Source organism: Lampris incognitus, chromosome 1 (genome assembly GCF_029633865.1).
Source record: "Lampris incognitus isolate fLamInc1 chromosome 1, fLamInc1.hap2, whole genome shotgun sequence".
Classification (NCBI taxonomy): Eukaryota; Metazoa; Chordata; class Actinopteri; order Lampriformes; family Lampridae; genus Lampris; species Lampris incognitus.
In genome coordinates, this window is record NC_079211.1 from 28,202,413 (window position 1) to 28,223,764 (window position 21,352).

The following is a 21,352-nucleotide window of genomic DNA, read 5'->3' on the forward strand; positions in this document are numbered from 1 at the left end:
GTTTACTGGGACCTTGTACAGTTTCTTTCTATCTTGATGTTGAATTTTAATGACTTTGGTATAGTGTTGAAAATATATGCAGTTCAGACAGATCTGGACTGTGAAAAGCTCTATATCGCACAAATAGAACAGTGAAATAGCAAGAGCATTTTTGCCTTGGAGGCATTTGTAAAGATGACATCACTTTTTTCTGATGAGACCTGTAAATTGGCAATGCAATTAACATTTTTAATGCAACTTTAGCATGTTGGGTGTTTTCTTTTGTTACTGCAGTACTATGAACTTTAGTCAAGTGTTTGGTATGGCTTTTTTCTGTTAAATCTTTATAATTGCCTATTAATTCTGTGTCAGAGCCAAGGCTTGGGTTTGACCAGAGCTTGCTTATTGAGGCTTGTGCGGCTATGCATGGGGGATACAGGTGTGGGAGAGCAGGAAACAGATCCTCCTGTCCGGCTGTACTTGGGTGGGAAGTAATTGGGGAACTGGGCAGGAGGCAGGTTGATAGCCATGGGCCTCAGCACCTCCTGGTGAACCTTAGGGGATTGGGCCGCTGCGGCTGCTTGGGCAGAAAGTGCTGGACATTGGGTAGGAGTGGACCTGGAGTTGAACATGGGGGTTGTTGACAAAGGGTGTCCATTGGTGGGCATTGCAGTACTGATTAGGCAGGTGGCCCTCTTGCAAGGCATGAACTGGGCTAGTTTGGAAGATGTAGAGGAGGTAGAAACAGTGCTGTTTGGGGCCTGCCTGCAAGAAGCTTTGGCCTCTCCTGCAGGGCAAAGACAAAATTAATGGACAGAGTTAGTGTAAATCCTGGAAAGAAGAGACAGAGAGGTGAAGTGCTATAGTAGTATATATCTAAAGGTAACAATATAAATTTAATTCATATTGTTACCGTTAAACAAATTTAATAATATAAATAAACAATATAAAATTGGCAATATGTTCATTGTTACGTCATACCAATAAAACCATTTGAATTGAATTGAATTAAAAGGAAACTTTAATGTTTTTCAACTTTATCTCCATTTATTATCCCTCAGTCATGCTTATGAAAGGACAGCACCATGTCAATCTACTCGCTCTGTGTCACTGGGGAGTGCTGTGGGTCAGTCGAAAATTCCCCCCCACACACACACACACCCCATGGCATCATCAACAGGAATTTCAATCTAATGGGATATATGAGTCCTTTCTCTTCCTGATTCTCTGATACACCTCCAGGGGGAGAGAACATTGTGCCCGGTTCTCCATCTTCAACCAGGAAGAGTTGGTAATGATACACATTCGCAGACAGACATTTAGATTGAGGAAATTTTAAAATGTTAAACACACAAACCAGAAATGGCTGACCAAGATGCAACAGTAGAAGTCATGATGCATAAGGACATATTTCATGTTATTTTGGCAGAGTTTACTGTACTGGTATGAGCTGGAGCACACTGAAGAGGAGCTGCAAGAAATGTGTGTGTGTGTGTGTGTGTGTGTGTGTGTGTGTGTGTGTGTGTGTGTGTGTGTCAGACCACAATGTTCACAATGAATTCTGGGTATTTTATGATCAGCTCTCTATAGTCAAGTACTGACTAGAGTCAGTCAGAAAAATATTGGCCAATATTGGGTGCATTTTTTTTTTGCTTCAATAAAAGAGCCAAGACTGACATATTATCCACAATAATAATGGCAAAATGTCCCATTAACTTGCATAGCAAAAGTATTCACATTTACCTTGTAGAGAAAGTCGCCCACTGCTCACTTCCTGTTGTTCAAACATAGTAGCAGAGGCACTTCCCTTGACTTTGTAGTTCCTCGGCTGATTGGCTCTGGACTGGGTACTGATGTTGGAGGCACAGTTGCGGGACTGAGAGGTGTGGGGGTGAGTTGCTCTTCCCATCCGGTTAGCATATCCAAGATACTCTTTTTTGGTTAGTGGGTTGGTACCAATTCTGTCCAATAGGCCCTTTTTATTTGCCCTAGCAAGCACTTCCTGTGCTGTTTCTTCAACCACTGGCTCAGGCTGCAAGAAGCAAAAAGTAAATGGAAAAGAAGACCAAGCTGGCAGCTTTTATATCTCAAGAAATGACCAAAATGTAAGCTACTGACAAAAGAATTAACCAGATTCTCTAATTATGGACGATGACCTAAAATCCATCCCTTTGGTTACGGCTGTTTAGATGGATTATGCGAATGATCACTTAGAATGACCCATACTTATGTTAACACTATCATTTAAAATGTACTATTACTATTATTATTAATTAGGGTTAATAGATAGGCGCCCGTGTAGCGTAGTGGTCTATTCCATTGCCTACCAACACGGGGGTCAGCAGTTCGAATCCCCGTGTTACCTCCGGCTTGGTCGGGCATCTCTACAGACACAATTGGCTGTGTCTGCGGGTGGGAAGTCTGACGTGGGTATTTGTCCTGGTCGCTGCACTAGTGCCTCCTCTGGTCGGTTGGGGCGCCCCCCGGATCAGCAGAGGGGGTGGAGCAGCGACCGGGACAGCTCAAAAAGAGAGGGGTAATTGGCCAGATATAATTGGGGAGAAAAAGGGGCAACATTAAAAAAAAAAAAAGGTTAATAGATAACTGTCCACTAATAAGCCTATGTTGAATTCCTCTTTACAAAGGTTTTAATTCAATTCAAGTTTACCTATGTAGCCCTGAATCGCTGTAAACTGAGGCCTTTACATTCACACAGTGAAAGATAAACTGATGCAGTAATCGACAACGTTCTCTAATGTTATACCCTTGATTCAGCTGAGAGAAAGGCTACAGAAAAAAAAACTTTTAAAAAACTAAATAAATAAAAAGAATAGGAGAAACCTCAGGAAGAGTATCCTCACAGAGCAGGGGTCCCTATTCAAAGATGGATACACATACAATAGGTAACAAGTGGGGAAAGCTGGAAAGCACAGTAACAGATTTAGAGATAAAACACTTGATGACTATACTCAATGATAATGAACTATAGAAGAAAAAAACAGTGGCCTAATACCAGGACTAAGCGTGTACTGAGACTGCGACGGTCCATACCCGGGTATACAGGACTCCAAAGAGAGCCCTATGCAAATGTAGTCAATAAATGAAGACACTGGAATTTTGATCAAAGATTTAGACTCGTATGGTACCTAAATAAGTTCATAAGTCCAATAAAAAAGATGTTCTCAGAAAAGTGAATGCTCTGATCTGATACAGAACCTCAGACCCAGGTACACTGTATACATACCATATATATAGTGTAAAGTTTGTCTAGCAGAGGAGTAAAGAGGAGAGGAAAGGAGTCCAGAAGACACAAAAGGAATGCTGAGGAGAACACAAGCTGTAAGACGGAAAGAATGAGAGAAGAGGATGGAGGAATGGAGTGAGGTACAATGTCCTTTTTACTGGCTGCAGAGTCACCTGCTGTCCCAGCACCAGCCCACACAGAAGCCAAGCGCTCTCCTTGCCACCTGAATTATTCAAACGTACAGCACAGTCAACAGGGAGGTGTAGCCATGGCATGTTCTTGTGCGTTTCTGTGTTTGTGTACCCATTTGTGTATCCATTTTTAGTTTTACATAGATGTCTATGTATTTGCGCAAAGGCTCTCTATCTGTGATCATGTGCATGACTGTAATTGCATGCAAGCATGCATTTGCATGCATCTGTACATGCACACATGTGAATACATGTGTGGACTTATGTGGGTGCATGCAAGGGTGTTTCTGAGGTACTGCTCTGAAGCAGACTCTTTGAGAGTTGCCTTTAACGCCATTGAAGCTAATTCATACAGACAGGGGGCGCTGAATTATTCAACACACTCTCTCCTTTGCTTCAATTTTTCCTCCTCCTCACTCCTTATAATCTCACTTCCTCTCCATCTCCCCTAACCGACTATGCCAGGCTCTTAAATTTCTCATTTCCTCCTGCACTCTTCTAAGTTTGATGGCTACAACCGGCCCTGAAGATTACCTGCACCCATATTTGTTTAACGCACCATGTTCACAACCGCTGTGCAAACTACATCATGGCAACTACATACAAATATTTCAGAGTACACTGAAAGAACTCTAAAGGATAGAGGAAGTGGTTGCCATAACATTCCACTGTATGAAGGAAGCTTGGTTTGAGAGACACGATACGGGCTCCTGAGAGTCATCCAAGTCGGTTCTTTTACATTAGGGGTAAGTTAGGGAATGGCCCTCCTGTGACCTGGATCATGTCAACCCAAAAATACGCAAATGCATGTCACCTGATGGCTTTTATATTTCCCGACTGTGCATTCTTGCATGGAAAGCTCATAAAGAACTTTACTGGGCTCCGCTATGACACGCGCTCTGACACAAGACTGCATTCCCACACTTATCTAATTGCAATTTTTACGATGCTTTTCAGAGTGCCACAATAACTGTTGATTAGCTGAGTTTATTGAAGGTAGGCAGAGAAAATCGTGTTTGAGGAGCTATTATGGCAGTTTGATGATCTTTTCATTCCTATCTGTGGAGGTATAAAACATGATGGATGACCAGCGGGGACCAGATTCTGCAGTGCAGGAGAGCTCCCGTCATACCTGGAGGGGCTAAAAAGGCTTAATAACACAGTATTGGTGTTGTCCGCTTCAGAATATACTGTATAATGTGAGGATGGCTGTCATACATTTGGCTGTTTTGGATCATGGGAAGGTGGGGTAGCCCAGTCATTCAGACCAACTGGGGCTCTGTAAACCATCTTTCCTGTCCGTGTCGTTCCACTGTAAAACTCTTTGTGTCCAAAGCACAGTAAAGCAGGGCTAAGCTGCTGTGACTGAAGCCTCAAAGTCTCATTCACCATTCGCCTGCAGACAGACAAGAGATCTGCCATACAAAGGAAGAAGAGGAAGAGGCAGGGTTGGAGGGAAATAAATGAAATGACTGGAGTGTGCCTCAGTTGTGATATTAGGGAGTACACCGTCAAATTAGAGGTGATTTTGTCAAAGTATGTCAAAGTAAAGCTATAAGTGTAAAAACCAGAGGGAGTGTCTTTATGTGTCAGATGTATGTATTATGTATTTATGTTCGTGTACATGCATGCACGCATGTGTGTGTGTGTGTGTGTGTGTGTGTGTGTGCGTTACCCCATGTTGTCATCATCTCTTCCTGTTGTCATGTCTCATATTAGACTGAAACTGATTTCTCCCAGCATCCCTCCTCCTTTCATCTCCCTCACTCCCTCAGTTTCCATTGTCAAAGAAAACGATGGAGAGAGAATCCATGGCCAATCCTCAGACCAGTCAGCATCCTCTTCCGCTCTGGCCTATGGCCTCAACCTACTCTTCTCCCTCTCCTCTTGTCCTATCCGGGCTATCCAGGCATGTTCTACCTTGAAGATTTTCTGACCCAAACCCTGACCTCATCACCCCACCAATGCCGTTCTCAGCACTTCGTCAACACTTCTCCCTACACTTCCTCTTTTTCTTTTCCCTCTTCTCCTAGATGGTGACCAGAAGTGGACCAGACACCTGCTTAGTCTGAACTTTTACTTCTATTAGCTGTCTGTTTGCCTTGCCTCCTCTGGTTCTCTCCTTTTTGTCAAAGAGTTGACCGAGTGCCTGCTGCAGACTGCTGGCCCCTAGTGATGCGCAGGTCAGGGTTTTTTTTAATACCCGCACCCATCTGACCCGTTATGAGTGCCAGTCTGCACCACCCGACCCGCTAAAATATGCGTTAATTAACCATCCGAACCCAACCCGACCCGCAAAACTCCAAATTTAGCCTAGGCTACAGCAAAGTGGGCAGTGTTGTACAATTTAATTTTTGGGCTACTTGCCCCGCATTATACACTGACTGCAAGTATAGCCTATTAGCCAAGCATAGCCTATTAGCCATATTAGCCAAATAGCATCTGGGTCGAGGCTACTAAATTAATAGAAGAATTGTTCCAAATGGTGTTCTTTATTGTTGAATAACAGCAAAACAAGTAATCTATCATTGAAGACATGAACTCTTGTCTCTCTCTTTCTCTCCCACAAACATGCACATGCACACATGCACACAAGCACGCAAGCCTGTTCTTTCTGGCCAAAAAAAATAATTTTGGTGGTGTAAACAAAAGCTACAAAAGCTACAGATACCACTTAGGGGGAAAACTCATAGGTGGAGCCTCAACACTCTAAAACACCTGCATTGACCAAAACCACAATTGCAAATCAATGATAAAGCTGCTTGCGTGTGTGTGTGTGAATGTGTGTGAGTGTCTTTGAGAGAGAGAGAGAGAGAGAGAGAGAGAGAGAGAGAGAGAGAGAGAGAGAGAGAGAGAGAGAGAGAGAGAGAGAGAGAGAGAGAAAGAGAGAGAGTGGAAGAGAAGGTGTACTACTAATGTAATGTGTCTGACATTCTTGTGTAAGAAGTGGGGTTGTTGTGAAGCGTCTAGTGTGTTGGCGTAGTGTTCTGTGCCCGTCACGTCTCACTCTCAACCTTCACTGCTGGCTAGCAGAAACATGAACAGGAGAGCTGAGCACGTAAGTCTCTCCCTGCCATTACATAGCCTCTCCAACAGCAAGCCCTATGTATCGCCTCCTGGTGGCAACACGCGGTAACTGGGTACACCTTGGACCCTGGCTGAACTACAAGGGACTCGGAGGAGGTCTGGCCCCTAGACGTGCGGTATGCAGGCCCACCGGTGTGTGGATATTCCCTGATGCCCACCAACCAGCCCCCAGCTATGGGTTAAATAGTGCCACTGCCTAGTGGATACCTCGGGAGAGGAATAGGCTACAGGAGTAAACCCCTACACAAAATCAACGTCTACAGTGCTGTTCGTCTTTGTTTTTCTTGCCCTTCTGTATCTGTTTAAGTCAGAGAGTACTGCTGGCATCGTAGGGGGCTGCCGCTTCTGCCTCTCATAGCTCCCCCCCTTCCCATCCACCCCTGTGTGTTTATGCTATGTTTATCTGTTGTCTTGTTTCACCCTGTTCATTGTAAAGTGACTTTGAGTGTTAGAAAAGCGCTATATAAGATTGATTTATTTTAGTAATGCACAGCGTAGCCTATTGCACACAATGTTTTTCCAAGTTATTTATAACTTACTGGGAAAGCTGCTTTGTCACTTTTCGACCTGCCAGCCCAAACCCGTGATATTTTCTAGTGAGCTTACCCAAATCTGTCTGACACACAGGTCAACCTACGGGACCCGCGGGTTGTGGATCAAGTCATGCATCACTAGTGACACCCATGCTCACCTGAACTCTGCTTTAGCACCCTAAACCCCTCTATTTGCCACATCAGCTCTCAACATCACGGCTTTCACTAAAATTCTCCACTCTCCTCCCCTCTCCCTTGCTTTCTCCCGCTGCTCTTGCCCCATTATGCCCAAAAAACCCCAGAAAGCTTCTGTTCTTTCTTCATCTCACACACTTACCATAGATGACAAACTATATTCTACCATCCTGGTGAGTTCCTTTTTCTGACAAGCTGGCAGGCTGTGTTGCCTGCCTGTCTCCTTTCTTGTCCAACCCCTGTCTTGAGGCTTCCTGACAAACCCTCACTTTTCATTATTTTACACTCCCAGTGGACTGCACTGTGTGTGTGTGTGTGTGTGTGTGTGTGCTACACATTGGTGGTGGTTGAGGTGAGTTTACCCCCTTCAATGTGAAGCACTTTGGGTGTCTAGATAAAGTGCTTTATAAATGTAATCTATTACTATCATGTGAAAAACACAGCGCACCAGAAGTGCTTGGTTCTATTTCGGGATGTACAGATGAAAGCAGGTGGGGGGAATTCCTTAGCAGACATAAATGAGGGATTAGTTGGTGTTTGTTTTCAATTGCATGTACAGCGGAGTAGCGGGAAGTGGGGAGACCCCTTGCACCATAGTCATGGGTGTCTTTTCTCTGCACAACACTTTGGACATCAAGTGGATAAACCGGTAAATAAATAAATAATGCAGCCTGCCAACAAGGCCTCTCTTATTCTACATGCGCAACAACCACTGGTCAATGCAAGTGCCAAGTCTGGAAACCCCATCTTTAATGTAAACCCAAAGAGCTTGCTAGGGGTTGTATACACTTAGCTGAACTTGTCTGCCCCTGTCTCAGGTTAGACTGATGGACAACAAAAAGAAGGATCACAACAAACTGATAATGTACAATGGTGTAAGTGTGAAAAGCTGTGGTCAGTTCAATGTCATAGTGAAATGTATAGCCTAATTTACCATTTATGATACCATAATATATGCTGCAGGCAAGATTGAGATGGCTTGGACATGTGTGGAGGAGAGATGCTGGGAATATTGGGAGAAGGATGCCTAATATGGAGCTGCCAGGGAAGAGGAAAAGAAGAAGGCCAAAGAGGAGGTTTATGGATGTGGTGAGGGAGGACATGCAAGTGACTGGTGTGACAGAGGAAGGTGCAGAGGACAGGAAGAGATGGAAAGGGATGATCTGCTGTGACGACCCCTAACGGGAGCAGCCGAAAGTAGTAGTAGAATATATGCTGCAGCGAAAGGCACATGTGTATTGCAACAGGGGTTGCTTTTCTTACTTCCTTTTATGATTAGTTATGGTTTTTGCTCTGCAGACTAAAACAATTAGAATATAGAGCTGCCACTGATACTGTCTGTTGGTGATACAGATGTAGTTTAAACTTTATCCAGAGTCACTCACCTCTCTGGTGAGGATAGCCAAAAAACAGCCATTACTCTGCTCTGAGGGTTCAAGTCTGAAAAAAGGACCCATCACTTCAGAATTCTTAGCAAGGCCACAGCCATGCAGGGTTGTGATGAGCCTGGGTAAAGAACACACACACCCACACACCCACACACCCACACACACACACACACACACACACACACACACACACACACACACACACACACACACACACACACACACACACACACAAATTAAGTATATGAAATGTGCACATATACTGTAGGCAGATTACAAAAAACACAATCACAAAGACACATGCATATCACATGCATATAAGTAAATAAATGCACATAAGTACATAGTTGTCTAGGCAAAGCCATTGTGGTCCATACATGAAACATAAACATTTATTCATGCGAGCCCGAGGCACCGCAGCGCTCTATGCATGCTTACAGCAGAGAAGAGGAACCCCATGGTCGGTTCAAATCCACAGAAACACTAAAAGGCAACAATTCTCAAGTTCTGCCTCCCTTCAAATCCACATAAAGGACATATGATCAGGACAACATAAAAGTACAACTATGGTGGGATGACTGTTGGAAGAAAAAAAATTCTCCACTTTTTCCACTGCATTTGGAAACCTGAAGTGGATCCTTTGATCATATTTTCACTGAATCTCCTTCAGTTCCTGCCTAAGGTGTGCTAAGACCCTGGCAGACAGCTGCTTGAAGAGAGGCAGACAAGACTGAAAAACACCCAGGCCTGAGAGGCAGAAAGACAGATATTACACAGAGAATTAATGACAGCAATAATACACAGTGTTTTCCGATAAGAGGAAATAGTGCTCACTTAAAGGCCTGCTCCCCTTCCTGCTCTGACCAGGCCTGAGACAGCTCCAAGGCTCTCCTCACCACCTCCTCATTCTCTTCTGGGTATGATGAACATGTAGAGTACACCACTGACTGAACCTTGGGGACTGGATGCACACAAACACACATGCATATTATCATGCACATACAAACACACACAAATAATTGTATTAATGTATGACCCTACAGCCCAAGAGGTCATAATATTTCTTCTAGGATTTGCAAAACATGTATTTTTTTTTGTTGGAATTTCCCCCCGTTTCTCCCCAATTGTACTTGGCCAATTACCCCACTCTTCCAAGCCGTCCTGGTCGCTGCTCCACCCCCTCTGTTGATCCGGGGAGGGCTGCAGACTGCCATATGCCTCCGATACATGTGGAGCTGCCAGCCGCTTCTTTTCACCTGGCAGTGAGGAGTTTCACCAGGGGGATGTAGCGCGTGGGAGGATCATGCTATTCCCCCCAGTTCTCCCTCTCCCCTGAACAGGCACCCCAACTGACCAGAGGAGGTGCTAGTGCAGCGCTCAGGATGCATACCCAGCTTGCCACCTGCAGACACGGCCAATTGTGTCTGTAGAGACACCCGACCAAGCCAGAGGTAATGCAGGGATTCGAACCGGCGTTCCCGGTGTTGGTAGGCAATGGAATAGACCGCCACACTACCCAGACAAAAACATATTCTTTTAAACCCATTCTCGTGGCTTGTTTCATTATCCCTGTTTGTTCCCTACTTGCTGTTTTTTTTCTGTTTTAAACAAATTTTGTTCCAATTATGTTTAACCACCGTATGTTGCAACCACATTGCACAATGTGCTTTCGACTGAAGTAAAATTGGACAAGCTGAAAGTCAAGACATTAGGACATACAAACAGACCCCCCCGTGGCCTGTACAATTTCATGAGAACACATGCATCAATAGCAAACTCATTTCATGTCTAATTAAACAGGGAACACAAAAGGTACACATGCTTTTCAATCAAAAATATCCTCTTCCTCTAATTTCATGGCATTTCAATTCAATTCTTCAAACAGAACAATAAGCCTCACCAAAAGCTCCCTTTGAAGCAATGGATGCTTAAATATTAATTTCCTCAAACTGTTCACATACAAGGCATTACTCGTGTCATTCTGCTGCTGTGGTTCCTGCAGCTGGCTTGCAGATTTACACAGCTTTCAGATATTTGATTTCTTCCATTTAAGCTTTGATTTCTTTCTTGCACACTAATTATAGCCAGACAGGGGCAATTAATGTCAAGTTTATAACAAATAAAACGTGCTCAAATGTTGCAAAGCGGTTCCAAACAAATGTTTAATCACTCGTTTAGAAGTGATTGTGTTTCAGTAGGACAAGAGGACAGAGGCTTATACAAATGAAAACATTGGCGATGATGTCTGTCCTACATGGAGTCCCCACAGCTTAGACACCAAGGTTTATGGAGGGGTGCATGTGTGTGTGTGTGCGTGTGTGTGCGTGTGTGTGTGTTGGGTGTTGCCCATTGTTCTATGGTCTATGGGCCAGGTGCTCAGCTGACATCCAGTTAAACTGCCAGACTGTGTTTTATTGTTTATGTGTGTGCATGTGCACGTTTGTGTGCATGAGTGCATCTATAAGTGTGTGTGCACGTGTGTGCGTGTGTGTGTGCGTGCGTGCGGGTCTGTGTTTTCGTGTACTGATGCTTAGATGAGTGCCTGCACGCTTATGAAATGACCTGGAATTCCAGACCCATCGACCACCAGGCAGCATATTCGATCATTACCCACCATTAATTAAGGGCCCTGTTAGAAATCATCTACATTGGTAAAGGCACTGGGTGGATGGGGGTTCAATGGCAGTGTGGTTACATGAGCAACTCCTCACCATCCGTATAGAGATGTGCATGAGATAACAGGGATGGGCTGATGCTAATCACTACAGCGCATGGAGACTGATCCCTCACTAGTTTTCTGAGGACAGACCAAATCATGCCAGACTAGCCCATAAGGAGCACACCGGCTGTATTACCTAAGTAGAATGGAGTAGATTCACTGTATTTGACCAACCATAGATGACTTTCAATCCCAAATGCCATATTCAGCTATTCAGATGTAGAATTTTAAAATACAAAGCAGCCTTAGGAATCCCTTTTGTGAACTATGTGAACATATATAAGTGACAGATGTGCTTGCAAAACCAAGTCAAAGTACTTTTATGTCTGTTACTTGCGGAAAACATATCATAGTAGGCGTGTGTCTGTCACTTGTAGTGGTCTGCTGCTTCTCTGGAGGCTGCAGTGTTACTCTGAGCAGCAGACCATGACTGACGGCAGCAGAGCAACATTAGCATATCTAATTAAGACCTTGCAGATCTCTGAGGGCCACCCCTGCCATCAGTCTGATGGTTCAGTAAATGAGAACAAATAATTAGAAAGTATAGGAAAGTGATCAAGTGTAGGCATTTGAGACTGTGTGTGTGTGTGTGTGTGTGTGTGTGTGTGTGTGTGTGTTTGATAAATAAGTAATAGGGCACTTTAAAGCTCATACAGCACACTTGTTAACATTAGCAGATGGCTTAAAAATATTTATGCTTATAATAATATATCTTATAATTGTTAACATGTTAATAATAACATTACAAGAGAAATAGAGCTTTTGGTCTTCATGTGTGTATATCTTATATTGCTGTTTGTCTGTGTCTGTCTTGCACTGTTTGGTGAAGCCACAGCCCTCATTTCATTTTTAACAAGTGCCTGCACATTGTTTTTAAAGACAATAAACTGAATTGAATACAATAACATTTAAAAACAAAATTAAATTAGAATTTATACATGATATTTCTGAATCTGAAGGTTAAGTTTAGGCACCAAGTGTTAGGGCTCGGTCTGTTGACCAACCTGGCAACCAGCAATGAGAGCGGGGGAAGGGCGCGTCTGAAACACCTGCAGCCTACCTACTCGTTAACCACTCTAGTATAAGTTTGTTTGCTTTCCAGAACTCGTCGCGAGTTCGTCCTGAACAGTCCCGTGAGTAAATTCTTCGTCTCGAGTTTTGTGATATTTCTGTGTCTCCCGGTGGAGTACAGATTGTAGTATTCTCCGTGTTTTTGCTTGTTTGATTATTCCCTTGTGTCAGTTCTCCTTGAGAGCTTGTTCGGAGAAGAACTCTCTTTGTGTTTTCCCCATTGGATTTTCCCATCGTGATTTTCTAGTTGAGATCAAGTTTTTGATATTCGAATTTCTCCTCTCTCACTGTGGATCTTATTACTCGGTTGGACTTCTACCTTAAAGGAGCAGTTTGTGTTTTTTCCCCTTTCGGACTTTAAAGGAGCAGTTTGTGTGTTTTTTTCCCTTTCGGACTTTAAAGGAGCAGTTTACGTTTTTTCCCTTTCGGACTTTAAGGGAGCAGTTTACGTTTTTTCCTTTTCGGATTAAGGGGGCAGTTTACGTTTTCCCATTTTTAAGAAGCTATTCTCAAGTTCCGCCTGAAGCGCCTCCCCCTTCTGTCCAGGCCCGGCCGGCTCTCCTCTACGAGTCCTGCCAGGTTGGTGCTTTACTTTGTCTTGTGTTGTCGCTATTGGGTTCGTTCTACAAACCTTAACAGTACGAACTCGCCCTCACTATGAACCCAGACAACCTAGACGCCAATCCTGTCCAGGCTGCTCTCTATAAGCAGATTCAGCTTACAGCCTCCCACGGCCAGCAACTACAAGAGGCCGCTGTTGCCATGCAGGGCCTCCGGGCTCAGGTGCAACCCCTCCAGGCTTCGGTGGATTCTCTTTCGGCCCAGCAAGCGGCGCTCGCGAGCCAACAAGAGGAGGTTCTTAAGCAGTTGCAAACTCTCACAGCGGCTATCACCATCCAGCCAGCTGTCCCACCAGTTCCGGCCGCCCCTCCTCCAGCAGTGCCCGCAGCCGTTGCCTTAGACAATCCTACCGTTTATGTTTCGGATTTCCGGGAGCCCAGTATCTCCAATCCCAAGCCTTTTGATGGCAACTTTGAGACCTGTGCCACGTTCATCATGCAGTGTGAGCTTGTCTTCGCCCACCATTCCAGGGGGTTCACCACAGATGCTGCAAGAGTTGCTTACGTGACTAACCTGCTGACTGGCCGCGCTGCTCAGTGGGCCACTGCTTCCTGGTCCATGGGGGCCAGTTTCTGCTCTTCCTACGATGACTTTGTGGCTGAGCTTCGGAAGGTATTCCATCATCCAGTGTACGGTCAGGATCCGGGTGTCCGATTGAGCAGGATCCAGCAGGGCAGTGGCAGTGTCACTGACTACTCAGTCGAGTTCAGGCTGGCTGCGGCTGAGAGTGGCTGGAACGACCAGTCACTTCGGGTAACCTTCCGTAGGGGCCTCAGCGATGCCGTCAAGGATCAGCTAGCCACCCGGGAGGATCCTACCTCTCTCGACGACCTTATCAGCCTTGCCATCCGCATCGATGGACGTCTCCGCGAGAGAAGGCGCGAGCGAGGTCTACGGGGAACCGTTTCTACCTCTCAGCCATCCAGAGCTTCCGAAGGGGGCTCTTCTTCGTCGCACTCCACTTCCCCTGTGGCAAGCCTCTCCTCCTCCCAGACAGTGACAGAGGAGGAACCTAGGCAGCTTGGGCGTACACGACTGACTCCCGCTGAACGTGAGGCCCGGTTCAAGGCAGGTCTCTGTCTTTACTGCGGTCTTAAGGGACACCGGATCAGCGAGTGTCCTACGCGGCCAAAAGATTAGGCTCACTGGGACCCCGGGAGATCCTAGTGAGCCGTCTTTCCTGTTCCCGCCATCCTGCTCCGGCTAACCATCTTGTGAGCGTTACCCTGGCTTGGGCAGACCAGCGGCTCACTGTAGGCGCACTCATCGATTCGGGAGCTGATGGGTGTTTCTTGGACTCTACGTTTGCTGCTCAAGCTAACATTCCATGTGAGGAATTGGAGAGGCCAATAGAGGCCTTTGCTCTGGATGAGCGCCGCCTGGCCAGTGTTACCCGACAGTCCTGTCCCGTGTCTCTCACTATTGCTGGAAACCATGTGGAGAGCCTTCAGTTCTTCGTCATCCAGTCTCCCTTAGTTCCTGTGATCTTGGGGCGTCCCTGGTTGGCTCAGCATGAGCCACACATTGCTTGGTCGTCTGGTAACATTTTGGAGTGGAGCTCCTCCTGTCACGCCCGGTGTCTTCAGGCCGCACCTGGTCCAGCAGTCCAGACTGTTCCGATTGCCCCTCCTCCCGATCTTTCCTCTGTTCCTCCCGAGTGTCATGATCTCGGGGAGGTCTTCAGCAAGACGCGGGCTCAGTCTCTCCCTCCGCATCGTGCTATCAACCTTCGTCCTGGGGCCTCTCTCCCTAGCAGTCGTCTTTACAGCCTTTCCATTCCCGAGAAGGCTGCTATGGACGATTGCATTTCAGAATCGTTGGCGGCAGGGCTCATCCGACCCTCATCCTCCCAGGTGGCAGCTGGTTTCTTTTTCGTTAAGAAGAAGGATGGTGGTCTCCGACCCTGCATTGATTATCGCCAACTCAACGACATCACCATCAAGAATAAATACCCCCTGCCTCTGATGAGCTCCACCCTCGAACCCCTGACCCAGGCGACTGTCTTCACTAAGCTGGATCTCCGGAACGCCTACCATCTCGTTCGGATCCGGAAAGGGGACGAGTGGAAGACAGCCTTTAAGACTCCCCGTGGTCATTATGAGTACCTGGTAATGCCGTTCGGCCTCACCAACGCCCCGGCGGTGTTCCAGGCACTCATGAATGACATCCTTCGCGACATGCTCGACCAATTCGTTGTCGTCTACCTTGATGACATCCTCATCTTCTCCAGGTCCCTCGAGGAGCATGTCCAGCACGTGCGGCAGGTTCTCGAACGCCTCCTTCGTAACCGGCTGTTCGTCAAGGCTGAGAAATGCCTGTTCCATTCTGAGTCAGTGGACTACTTAGGTTTTATCGTGGAGGGAGGCAAGACTCGAGCTGATCCTCGCAAGATCAAAGCGGTGGTGGAATGGCCGGATCCTAAGTCACGTAAGGAACTGCAGAGCTTCCTCGGGTTCGCGAACTTTTACAGGAGGTTCGTCCGAAACTACAGCTCTGTAGCAGAACCCCTCACCCGTCTAACCTCCCCCTCTCAGCCGTTCGTCTGGTCCCCAGCTGCTCGCTCTGCATTTCTGTCGCTCAAGGAGAGGTTCACCAGTGCCCCCGTCCTACTCCATCCCGATCCCAAGAGGCAGTTCATAGTTGAGGTGTACGCTTCGGACACCGGATTGGGGGCTGTGCTCTCCCAACGATCAGAGACCGACCAGAAGGTTCATCCTTGCGCGTTCTTCTCCCGCCGGTTCCTTCCCGCCGAGGAGAACTACGATGTTGGTAATCGGGAGCTTCTCGCTGTAGTGGCTGCACTTGAGGAATGGCGCCATTGGCTGGAGGGGGCAGAGCATCCATTTACCATCTGGACTGATCATAAGAACCTGACGTTCATCCGGGCAACCAAACGTCTCAATGGTCGGCAGGCACGGTGGGCCAGTTTCCTCAGTCGGTTCGACTTCACACTGACTTATCGTCCTGGCTCCCGCAACACCAAGGCAGATGCTCTGTCTCGTCAACACCTTAAGGAACCTGTAACGGTGGAGCCAAGTCCCGTCCTCCCTGAGACCAAGGTCGTTGGCGTGGTGACCTGGGGCCTTGAAACGGTGGTCAAGCGCGCCTTGCGCTCCAGTCCAGCCCCGAGCAACGTGCCGCCTCGCCGACTGTTTGTTCCGGACTCAGTGAGGTCTCGGGTCCTCAAATGGGGCCACACCAGTCAGCTCGCTTGCCACCCTGGAGTCCACCGCACTTTCACTTTCATAGCTCGACGGTTCTGGTGGCCCACTATGAGGAGGGACGTCAAGGAGTTCGTCATGGCCTGCACCATCTGTGCCCGCAGCAAGGCCTCTCACCAGGCACCGGCTGGTCTGCTGCAGCCCCTTCCTATTCCCAGTCGGCCCTGGTCCCATGTGGCGTTGGATTTTGTCTCTGGACTTCCTCCGTCTCAGGGCAACACAGTGATCCTGACGGTGGTGGATCGCTTCAGCAAGGGTGTTCACCTGGTGGCTTTGCCTATGCTTCCTTCTGCTTCAGAAACCGCTGACCTCCTGATGAGCCACGTCTTCCGTTTGCATGGACTTCCCAAGGACATTGTGTCAGACAGAGGGCCCCAGTTTGTTTCCCGTGTGTGGCGTGCTTTCTGCAAGGGGTTGGGCGCCTCGGTCAGCCTTTCGTCGGGATATCATCCGCAGACTAACGGACAGACTGAGAGGATGAACCAGAGTGTGGAATCTGCTCTCCGTTGCGTCGCTGCCAAGAAGCCAACCTCCTGGAGTCAGTTTCTCCCCTGGGTCGAGTATGCGGTCAACTCCCTGGTCAGCTCCGCCACCGGCCTCTCGCCCTTTGAGGCATCCCTGGGTTACCAGCCGCCCGTCTTCTCTGCACAGGAGTCCGAAGTGGAGGTTCCCTCCGTGCAGACTCATCTGGACCGCTGTCGTCGTGTCTGGGAGATCACCAGGGCTGCGCTGCTCCGTGCTACGGAACGTGCCAGACGAGGAGCTAACCGTCGCCGGTCCACAGCACCAGCTTACCAACCCGGACAGAGAGTCTGGCTGTCCACCAAGGATCTCCCCCTTCAGTCCTCTGCCAAGAAGCTGAATCCCCAGTTCGTTGGACCCTTCGAGATCCAGGAAGTACCCAGTCCTGCAGTTGTGCGTCTTAAGCTCCCGGCCTCCATGAAGATCCATCCGGTTTTTCATGTGTCCCGAGTAAAGCCTGTCTCCGAGAGCCCCCTTATGCCTCCGGCCCCAGCTCCGCCTCCCCCTGAGATTGTGGATGGGCATCCACAGTGGAAGGTCCGTCGGCTGATGGACGTCCGACGCAGGGGACGGGGGTTCCAGTATTTGGTTGACTGGGAGGGCTATGGGGTGGAGGAACGAAGCTGGGTATCCCGCCAGCTCATCGTGGACCCTGGTCTGCTCGCTGAGTTCTATCGCCGTCACCCTGACAAGCCTGGCAGGTCGCCTGGTGGCTCCCGTAGAGGGGGGGGGTACTGTTAGAGCTCGGTCTGTTGACCAACCTGGCAACCAGCAATGAGAGCGGGGGAAGGGCGCGTCTGAAACACCTGCAGCCTACCTACTCGTTAACCACTCTAGTATAAGTTTGTTTGCTTTCCAGAACTCGTCGCGAGTTCGTCCTGAACAGTCCCGTGAGTAAATTCTTCGTCTCGAGTTTTGTGATATTTCTGTGTCTCCCGGTGGAGTACAGATTGTAGTATTCTCCGTGTTTTTGCTTGTTTGATTATTCCCTTGTGTCAGTTCTCCTTGAGAGCTTGTTCGGAGAAGAACTCTCTTTGTGTTTTCCCCATTGGATTTTCCCATCGTGATTTTCTAGTTGAGATCAAGTTTTTGATATTCGAATTTCTCCTCTCTCACTGTGGATCTTATTACTCGGTTGGACTTCTACCTTAAAGGAGCAGTTTGTGTTTTTTCCCCTTTCGGACTTTAAAGGAGCAGTTTGTGTTTTTTTTCCCCTTTCGGACTTTAAAGGAGCAGTTTACGTTTTTTCCCTTTCGGACTTTAAGGGAGCAGTTTACGTTTTTTCCTTTTCGGATTAAGGGGGCAGTTTACGTTTTCCCATTTTTAAGAAGCTATTCTCAAGTTCCGCCTGAAGCGCCTCCCCCTTCTGTCCAGGCCCGGCCGGCTCTCCTCTACGAGTCCTGCCAGGTTGGTGCTTTACTTTGTCTTGTGTTGTCGCTATTGGGTTCGTTCTACAAACCTTAACACCAAGTCCTATATGGTTAAGGTTAGGGCAAACATTTTGGTCCAGAGTAGAGTCTAGCCTGGCAAGTGCTGTTGGGAAAATTTTAAATTCCACCAAGCAATTTATTGGGCCCCAAAAAAAAAGATGTTTTAAAAAAAAAAAAATATATATATATATATATATATATATATATATATATATATATATATATATAATTTGTTTTAAAATAATGTACACTCACAGTAGAGGAAGTTGAAAGTGTTTTGACAGTTTGGAATAAACTAGAATAAATTATTCTATTCAACATAGCGCAGGTCCCCGTCATGGTGGTGCCGTGTTCAGACCATGTGACCAGAAGGGCTTACTCGCTGTAGAAGAAAAGAGCTTTGCACTCATTGGCTAAAACTGTTGCCGTTTATGGAAGTCCATTGTCTTCTCAGGGCAAGCCAAGCACAGAGGATCATCAACAGTGCCCCTCCCTCAGCCACGAACAGACTCTGTTCAGCCCCACATTGTGATACTCTTGTCGACCTCCTGGCCTTTACTCACTATTTCTTGAGGAATTTGGAGAACTTATCTCAAGTCTTGTTACTCATTCTGATGAGATTCTAATTCTTGGTGATTTTAATGTTCATCTGAATAAGGCTGCTGATCCTGTAAGTGAAGCCTTTCTGGCACTACTTGATACTTTTGGGTTTGCTCAGTTTGTTCAATAGTCGACTCATTGCAGTGGTAACACCCTTGATTTGGTTTTATCTAAAGAGATAGCTGTTTCTGATCTGAATGTCTTGCCAACCACATCTGCTGTGTCAGATCATTTTCTCATTAAAATTGAAGCATCATTGGTCTGTCCTGTTAATGTCAGCACAGATGCAATTGCCACTCGCCACATTGGTCTGTCCACTGTAGCTGCATTTGGCCAGCAGCTGCCTGAAGTCTTGGCTCCTTTCACTGTAGTGACTGATTCTGTTGAAAATCCCACTAGTGACTTAAATGTGGCCCTCTCTAGTCTCCTCGATTCATTTGCACCTCTCACTACCAGAGCTAGGCGACTAAAGAGGCCTACACCGTTTTAATGATGAGACATGTGCGCTTAAGCGGGCCTGCAGGAGACTGAAACGTAAATGGCAAAAATCAAAATGTGAAGTTTTTTACCTATCTTAGGATGAGTGTTTATATAAATACAAGTGTGCTTTATCTGCTTCAAAATCAGCATATTTTCTCACTTAATCAATATAAATAAACATAATCCCAGATTTCTCTTTGACACTGTAGCTAAATTTACTAAAAAGCATCCGTCTATTAGCTACTCACCATTCATGGCCTATGTGTTTCTGGACTTTTTCTGCAATAAGGTTGATGAGCTCATAAACAAAATTATTCCTTCAATTCCAGCTACTCCTGCAGATCCTGTCTTACCAAATTCATATCTATACAATGAGTCATGATAGTTCCTGTTATTACAGCTTTTGAGACTCTCTTGATACTTTGACTAAGCTCATGTCAGCTTCTTAACCAAATACTTGCCTACTTGATCCTTTACCACCAAAACTTTTTGAAGACTTCTTCCCTTTCCTGAGACCTTTTCCTATTGGGCCCCGTTCTTGTGGAATAATCTGCCTGCTGCTATCAGACAATCAGAGTCTGTTGAGTCCTTTAAATCCAAACTTAAAACTCATCTTTTTGCCTTAGCTTAGAATTAGTTGCCTTTAAATTGAGTGCTTCACAACCTGTACTGTTTGGTGAGTCGGTTTCTGTCTCAATGAATTTACCAACCACTGTTCTACAGAAAGGATTATACCGTAGATTATAACTAATTGATGACTTAACTGATTATGACTAAAGACTATTGCAAACTGTTCTCTTCTGTTTCTCTCTCTCTGAATGATGTCTTCTCCTTTCTCTTTTCCTGTATGTGAATGGTGTCATGTGAGTCTCCCTTGTGTGCACGTGCAGTCGGTCCTCCTCCCAGGTCTCCGTGGTGACAGTGGTCACCACCTGGATGCTGCTTGGCATTCCCCTCATCACGTTTTCATTTTATAACATTTTCTTTTTATATAGCTTATAAATCAATATAATTTTTGTTATCCTGGGTTTTTTTTTTTTTTACATGGTGATTCTGGTCGCATGGCTTGGGTCCTGTGCTGTTTCGGTGGTGTCTGGACACTGCTTGTGGCATCCTGCGCATCATATTCTTCATAAATTTGTATAATTCAATTATAATTCTTTTATCCTCTTTCAATGTTGTATTGTGTAAATTGTGTAAACACAACATCCATTGCACGTTGTCCGTCTTGGGAGAGAGGTCCCTCCTCTGTTGCTCTCCTTGAGTTTTCTTCCTAGTTCCTTATCCGATGCGAGGGCCTAAGGACAGGATGTTATGTTGCTGTAAAGCCCACTGAGGCAAATTTGTAATTTGTGATATTGGGCTATACAAATAAAATTGGCTTGACTTGACTATCTTTCTCACTCTATCGTTCTCACTCTATCTCTTTCTATCTCTTTCTCAGGCTGTTCGGGTGGCATTTGGACACTACTTGGCATCCTCCTCATTATATTCTTCATTATAATTCCATTATAATTCTGTTATCTTCTTTCAATGTTGTATTCTGTAAATTGTGTTTTATTCTGGACACACCACATCCATTGTACATCTGTCCATCTTGGGAGATCCAACCTCTGTTGCTCTCCATGAGGTTTCTTATTTTTTCCTCCCAGTTAAAGATTTTTTTAGGGGAGTTGTTCCTTATCTGATGTGAGGGTCTAAGGAGAGGATGCTGTATTGCTGTAAAGACCCTATGGCATGAAACAGGCTTGTACTCTCTCATAAAGAATTTACTTGACTCACTGGATTATTTTGCCCCTTATTTGTTGAGCACTTTCCCTACCATTGAGTGTTTCTTTTAACAAAGTTTTATATATATATATATATATATATATTGTGGCGGACACTAGGGGCTATGCCTCTCACCCAGCAGGGCTGTGAGCTGGGGGCGTGGTTTACGTTCCCATGCTCTCTGGTGCAAGGTTGTTCCTGTTTTAGTTTGGTTTTCGGAGCTGAGGAATAAAATTCAAACTCGCCTTCATCTCCTGTGTTTTTCCTCATCCTGCCACAATATATATATAAAGATATTCAG

At 46.2% G+C, this 21,352-nt stretch overlaps 1 protein-coding gene across 1 annotated transcript in view; it reads right to left on the reverse strand.

Annotated features, from left to right (window-relative positions):
• Positions 1 to 347: 347 nt before the first annotated feature.
• LOC130110196 (putative methyltransferase NSUN7) overlaps positions 348 to 21,352 on the reverse strand; it is a 65,204-nt gene continuing 44,199 nt past the window's right edge. Inside the window, 4 exon segments of the mRNA XM_056277213.1 lie at positions 348 to 766; positions 1,723 to 2,011; positions 8,615 to 8,735; positions 9,452 to 9,578. Of these exon segments, the coding sequence (XP_056133188.1) occupies positions 348 to 766; positions 1,723 to 2,011; positions 8,615 to 8,735; positions 9,452 to 9,578 (956 nt within the window).